General features: G+C 70.4%; 2 protein-coding genes across 2 annotated transcripts; one reads left to right on the top strand and one right to left on the bottom strand.

Moving 5' to 3' along the window:
• Window positions 1–2,117, top strand: GPATCH4 (G-patch domain containing 4). The gene is made up of 7 exons (XM_075724512.1): window positions 1–76; window positions 282–355; window positions 451–543; window positions 727–834; window positions 1,009–1,109; window positions 1,255–1,305; window positions 1,436–2,117. Exons 1-7 carry the CDS (start codon window positions 1–3, stop codon window positions 2,115–2,117), a joined length of 1,185 nt encoding a protein of 394 aa, XP_075580627.1.
• Window positions 2,118–2,452: 335 nt separating this feature from the next.
• On the bottom strand, window positions 2,453–5,546 carry NAXE (NAD(P)HX epimerase). Its single transcript, XM_075724457.1, has 6 exons — window positions 5,350–5,546; window positions 3,736–3,844; window positions 3,519–3,629; window positions 3,282–3,395; window positions 3,051–3,198; window positions 2,453–2,968 (listed from the first exon to the last, which is right to left on the bottom strand). The coding sequence occupies exons 1-6, from the start codon at window positions 5,544–5,546 to the stop codon at window positions 2,766–2,768; spliced, it is 882 nt and encodes a 293-aa protein (XP_075580572.1). The 3' UTR covers window positions 2,453–2,765.
• Window positions 5,547–6,119: the final 573 nt, after the last annotated feature.

Genomic DNA, 6,119 nt, shown 5'->3' with positions numbered 1-6,119 from the left:
ATGAGCGCCGCGGGGCCGCCGGGCCGGGCCGAGCCGTTCGCGGAGAGGCAGCTGCGGCGGCACGGCTGGAGGCGAGGTGGGCGCCGGCCCGCGGTCACCCCGCTGCCCGCCATCCCTTGGTCCGCCCCGAGCGCCCAGGCCCCCGGCCCTCCCAGCTTCCCTGAGGAGCGCGGCTGGGCCCCGCGGCCTCCGCCGCCCCGGGGCCTCGCGTCACCCCCAGCGGCCTCGGGGGGGACTCGGGGGGAGCCGCGGTGGCGAGTGACGGCTGGCCTTTTCCCCAGGGCAGGGGCTGGGGAAGCGGGGGGACGGCATCGCCGAGCCCATCCGGGTGAAGGTGAAGTGTGACACGGCGGGGGTGAGTGCAGCCCCCTGCCCCCCGGGGGGGGGCTCGGCCTCCGCGGCCCCCCCCGCCGCCTGCAGCCATGTCGGCGCCTTCTCTGCGCCCCGCAGGTGGGACACGACGCGGCGGAGCCGTTCTCCTTCCACTGGTGGGACCACGTCTTCAACCAGGCGGCCGCCAACATCGCCGTGGAGGCCGGGCAGGTGGGAGGGCTGGGGGTACCCCGGTCAGGCTGAAGGCAGGGGAAGCCTTTGGGGGTCCCCGCAGCCCCCAACAGCACCCAGCACCTCGCACGGGGACCGTGGCGGCAGAGAGGTGCTGCCGGAGGGCGCGAAGCCCCTCGGACAAAACGTTCCCGAGCCCTTTGCGTCTCTCTCTCCCTTCAGGATGGCATCTCCATGAAGACGCTTTCCGAGCAGGGAGTCGGGATCAGCAATAAGAAGCCCCGCAAGGCCGGCAGCGCTGGTGTCGTGCTGTACGGCCGCTTCGTGAAGGTAACTGGCCCTGGGGATGTGGCTCGGGGAGCGGCTGGCGTCTCTGTGAAGGCGGCTGCGAGCTCCGCGCCCCCCTCGCAGCGCAGCCTCCCCAGCCCCTCGCCGCTGTGGCCCCCGGGGCCCCCTTTTCCCTGCCCCCCTTTCTCATGGCCCCTCTGCCTCGCCCCGCTGCAGTCAGCCACGCTCACAGCACGCGGGGAGGAAGCCGTGAAGCTGCCCGCCGGCTCGGAGAGCAGCGAGGAGGAGGAGAAGCTGGACCTCTCTTCGGCCAGGAGGCGAGGCTGGGGCAGCGGTGCGCGCCCCGTCCCCGCGATGCGGCGGCAGGGAGGGCTGAGGGCTGCGAGGGGGAGCCCCGGTCCGCACCGTGCTCCCCCCCCCGTGCCGATGCTGGGGGTGACGCGTCCCGTCTGTGTCCCGCAGGCTGACGGATGAGGAGCTGATGCGAGTGTGTGGGGGCCGCACGGCGCACAAGTAAGCGGTTGGGGCGGGGGGGGCTGTGCGGTTGCGTTCCCCGCTCCTGGCTTTGGAGCAGGCTGGGCTGGGGGGGGGCACGTTCCCTGCCAGGGAGGTGCTGGACCCCGGCTGCCCACGGTTGTTGCAGGGGTGCCCGTCACGGTCTGACTATGAGTGCCAAACTGGCGCGGCTGGAGGAGCAGGAGCGAGCCTTCCTGGCCATGTACCGACGTGAGGAGCGGCAGCGTGAGCCTATGGAGAGCAGCCCCCCGGCAGGGAGGCAGGAAAAAAAGAAGAAAAAAAGGAAACAGCCTAGGGACGGAGCTGATCCCGAGGTACTGCAGAGCCAGGAGCCAAGTGGAGAAGAGGAAGTCACAGGAGAGGAAGGGAAGGTCGTGAAGAGGAAGAAGAATAAGAACCAGGAGCCAAGCGGAGAAGAGGAGGTGGCGGGAGAGGAAGGGAAGGCTTCCTCCAAGAGGAGGAAGAGGAAGCAGAAGAAAGAGGTGGAGGACAAAGAAGAGCCAGTTGAGACAGAGAAGAAGAAGAAGAAGAAGAGGAGGAAGGAGAAGGAAGAGGAGGAGGACAAAGAAGAGCTGGCTGAGACAGAGAAGAAGAAGAAGAAGAAGAAGAGGAGGAAAGAGGAGGAGGAGGAGGACAAAGAGGAGCCGGCTGAGACAGAGAAGAAGAAGAAGAAGAGGAGGAAGGAGAAGGAGGAGGATGAAGAAGAGCCGGCTGAGACAGAGGTACCTCTAGAAGACGCAGATGGGCCAGACCAGGCTGGGCACAGTCCCAGGAAGAAGAGGAAGAAGAGGAAGAGGGAGCCAGAGTGAGCAAGGGCCGAGGCTGCTGTGCTGCGCAGCGCCTGTGCCATCTGGCTGAGAGGGGCCCGATCCTGCTGGTGCTGACGGGTGCCCAACGGTGCTCTGGGCTCTTCCCAGCTGGAGCCCAGCACTGTGGCCCAACTGCGTGTTTGCTGCTGGGGTTGTTGGGCTGGGACCACTTGATCGAGCTTTATTTCACTCCCTGAGCCTCCCGTCGGGAGTGACCCCGGTTCCCACTGGGCCCCGGGGCAGGGACCCATTCGCCGTGGCAGAGGGACACAAGGCGACAGACCCCGCCCAGAGTATTGAAATATTTTTTTTCAAGGGCATGAATAAATCTTTATTGCAGTGAAACTATCCCGAAGCGCACAATACGTGGCAGACCCCAGGATCCCACATCGCGCCTACACCTAGAAGCACTCGAATTAGGTAGCAACCCCACACAGAGCCTGCCAGCAGCCGCCCCCTCCGTCCCCGGCTCCCGGGGGCTTCGGTCTGCAAAAAACTTCGATCCCGCTGGCAGAGCTGGGTAGGACTGGAGCCCAGCAAGGTGCTGAGCACCCTCCTAGCGGAGAGCTGCGGCTTTGACAGAATTAGACCCTGATCTGCTGTGCCGAAACCTAGCCCGGCACCCCGAGCCCCCGCTGAGCCCCAGCCCTAGGTCAGCTGCAGGACGCAGTCCGTCTCGGGGTACGGTGGCAGGTTTAAAGCGTATTTCTTTTGGAGCGCGGCCGGTACGAACCTGCCCCCGAGGAAGTGGTAGCGGCCGGTGAAATGCATCGCCGCCTTCTTGGGCGCCGTCAGCGAGATGAGCATGTCGGGCTGGAGACCGTCCGCCTTCCCCTTCTCCACGTCCCAGCCTGCAACGAGCCCCGAGGCCAGGCTGGAGCCAGGAAGACCCCGGCCGGGCACCTTCCTCCGGTGGGTCCGGCCGTTACTCACCCGAGGGGATGTCGATGCTGGCGATGGGCACCGTGATGCGCTCGAGGGTGTCGAGGATGCTGCCGAAAGGCTCCCGCACCGCTCCCTTAAAGCTGAACCCGAAAATCGCGTCCACCACCAAGCCGTAGAGCTCATCGATGAGCGCAGCCTGCGGCAGGGAAGGCAGTGGGTGAAAAACGGCCCCGGGCACAGCTCCCAGGGCGGCTGCTCCCCAGCCCGGGCGCTCCTCACCTCGGCCGGGAATTCGGGGAGGAAGGGGATGTCCATCTTCTGGCACTGGGTGGTCAAACCTTCAAACAGGGGCTTGTTGGGGCGCTTGGGGTAATACACGGTTGGCTCATAGCCCTGCAAAGAGCCGGAGGGACCCGAAAAGTGCTTTGGCACCAGAAGTGGGAACCCCAAAACTTGTGGGTGCAGGGGCGCAGGGGGACGGGCACCCTCCCCGGGGCAGGAGCACGAGAGACTCACAAACATTTTCAGGTGCCGGGCGCAGACCAAGCCATCACCACCGTTGTTCCCCGGCCCGCAGATGATCAGCACGGTGGGCTGGCTTGTGGTGAAGGAACCGGGCGGGTAGGCCTGGCGTGGGGCGGGAGGTGATGCTGGTGAAGCGGGGCCGGGACCCCCTGCCCCAGGACTCCCCCCCGACCACCCCGGGACCACCGCCCGCCTCTCCCGTGCCCACCTTGGCGATGGCGGTGGCGCAGCTCAGCCCCGCCAGCTCCATCAGCTGATCCACGCTGAACTTGTACTCGGTGAAGAGCTCCTGGTCAATGGCCTGGGCCTCCTCCTGCCTGGGGAGGGAGCGTGGCACCCCCGGGGGCCTCAAAACTCGGCCGCACCCCGGCTCGGCGGGGTCAGGGGCAGCTGCGATCCCCTTGGCTTCGCCAAGCGCTGGTGAGCATGGAGGGGGACGGCGGGGCCCAGCTCCCCACGCTCAGCACCACCCCCCCCCCGGGCACCTCTGCACCCCTATGCACCCTGCCCAATCCCTCTGCACCCTCCATGCACCCTGTCCAACCCCTCAGCCGCCCCCCCTGCACCCTGCCTGACCCCCCTGCACCCCCCTGTGCCTCTCTGCACCCCCCCATGCACCTCTGCACCCCCATGCACCCCCCGGGGCCTGCCCACCCCCTCTGCACCCTCCATGTACCCTGCCCAACCCCTCGGCTGCCCCCCCTGCACCCTGCCTGACCCCCCCCTGCACCCCCCCATGCACCCTGCCCGACCCCTATGCACCTCTGCACCCCCATGCACCCCCCGGGGCCTGCCCACCCCCTCTGCACCCTCCATGCGCCTCTGCACCCCCCTGCACCTTGCCCGACCCCTCTGCAACCCCCTTGCACCCTGCCTGACCCCCCTGCACCACCCCCCCATGCCCTGCCCATACCCTCTGCACCCCCCCCGTGCCCCTCTGCACCCCCCCGTGCCCCTCTGCACCCGCCCCGTGCCTCTCTGCATGCCCCATGCACCCTGCCCGACCCCTCAGCCCCCCCTCGGGCACCTCTGCACCCCCCATGTATCCTACCCGACCCCTCTGCACCCCCCTTGCACCCTGCCTGACCCCACTGCACCACCCCCCCGGGGCCTGCCCATACCCTCTGCACCCCCCTGCACCTTGCTCGACCCCTCTGCACCCCCCCCGTGCCCCTCTGCACCCCCCTGGGGCCTGCCCACACCCTCTGCAACCCCCTGCACCTTGCTCGACCCCTCTGCACCCCCCTGCACCCCCCCGGGGCCTGCCCACACCCTCTGCAACCCCCTGCACCTTGCTCGACCCCTCTGCACCCCCCCGTGCCCCTCTGCACCCCCCCGGGGCCTGCCCACACCCTCTGCAACCCCCTGCACCTTGCTCGACCCCTCTGCACCCCCCCCGTGCCCCTCTGCACCCCCCTGCACCCCCCCGGGGCCTGCCCACACCCTCTGCAACCCCCTGCACCTTGCTCGACCCCTCTGCACCCCCCCGTGCCCCTCTGCACCCCCCTGCACCCCCCCGGGGCCTGCCCACACCCTCTGCAACCCCCTGCACCTTGCTCGACCCCTCTGCACCCCCCCGTGCCCCTCTGCACCCCACTGCACCCTGCCCGACCCCTCTGCACCCCCCCGTGCCTCTCTGCACCCCCCCGCACCCTGCCCGACCCCTCTGCACCCCTCGTTCCTCTCTGCACCCCCCCTGCACCCTGCCCGACCCCTCTGCACCCCCCCGGGGCCTGCCCACCCCCTCAGCCCCCCCCGTGCCCCTCTTGCACCCTGTCACCCCCCTCCTCCGTCCCCCCCGGGCCCCCCCCCGCAGCCGTACCCGAGGAAGCGGAGCCCCGGCGGGCCCGGCCCCACGCTGGGCCCGTGCATGGCGCGGTGGGGGCGGCACCGGCCCCGCTCCCAGCTCCGCTCCCAGCTCCGCTCCCAGCCCCGGCCCGGGCAGCGCCCGCCCGCCCGCGCCCCCGCCGCCACCAGCAGCCCCAGCCCCAGCCCCAGCAGCGCCCGCGGGCCCGGCATGCGGCGGCCCCGGCCCGGCCCGCACCGGAGCTCGGCACGGAGCAGGCGCAAGGGCCGGCCGGGGGCGGAGCGCCCATCCCCGTGCTGCGGGGCGGTGCCGGGCTCCGAGCCTCGGCTGCCCCGGGCCCCGCCCCGGCCCCAGCACGGACCGCAGCACGGCGAAGCACCGGCTCCAAAACCGGGTTGGTCGGGCCCCGCGACCGGGCTCGCACCGGCGGCTCCGGGACCGGGCTCGCACCGGCGGCTCAAGCACCGCGACCGGGCTTGCACCGGCGGCACAGGCACCGCGACCGGGCTCGCACCGGCGGCTCCGGGACCGGGCTCGCACCGGCGGCTCAAGCACCGCGACCGGGCTCGCACCGGCGGCTCAAGCACCGCGACCGGGCTCGCACCGGCGGCACAGGCACCGCGACCGGGCTCGCACCGGCGGCTCAAGCACCGCGACCGGGCTCGCACCGGCAGCACAGGCACCGCGACCGGGCTCGCACCGGTGGCTCACGCACCGCGACCGGGCTCGTACCGGCGGCTCCGGGACCGGGCTCGCACCGGCGGCTCACGCACCGCGACCGGGCT

This window comes from Pelecanus crispus, chromosome 22, assembly GCF_030463565.1.
Source record: "Pelecanus crispus isolate bPelCri1 chromosome 22, bPelCri1.pri, whole genome shotgun sequence".
Classification (NCBI taxonomy): Eukaryota; Metazoa; Chordata; class Aves; order Pelecaniformes; family Pelecanidae; genus Pelecanus; species Pelecanus crispus.
This window is presented reverse-complemented; position numbering and strand designations above follow the sequence as displayed.

Coding starts and splice junctions, on each gene's coding strand:
- GPATCH4 (XM_075724512.1), top strand. CDS start 1: ATGAGCGCCGCGGGGCCGCCGGGCCGGGCCGAGCCGTTCGCGGAGAGG. Junction 356..450: donor TGAAGTGTGACACGGCGGGG/GTGAGTGCAGCC, acceptor TGCGCCCCGCAG/GTGGGACACGACGCGGCGGA. Junction 1,306..1,435: donor GGGGGCCGCACGGCGCACAA/GTAAGCGGTTGG, acceptor CGGTTGTTGCAG/GGGTGCCCGTCACGGTCTGA.
- NAXE (XM_075724457.1), bottom strand. CDS start 5,546: ATGCCGGGCCCGCGGGCGCTGCTGGGGCTGGGGCTGGGGCTGCTGGTG. Junction 3,199..3,281: donor TCCCCGAATTCCCGGCCGAG/GTGAGGAGCGCC, acceptor TCCCTGCCGCAG/GCTGCGCTCATCGATGAGCT. Junction 2,969..3,050: donor CAGCATCGACATCCCCTCGG/GTGAGTAACGGC, acceptor GGCTCGTTGCAG/GCTGGGACGTGGAGAAGGGG.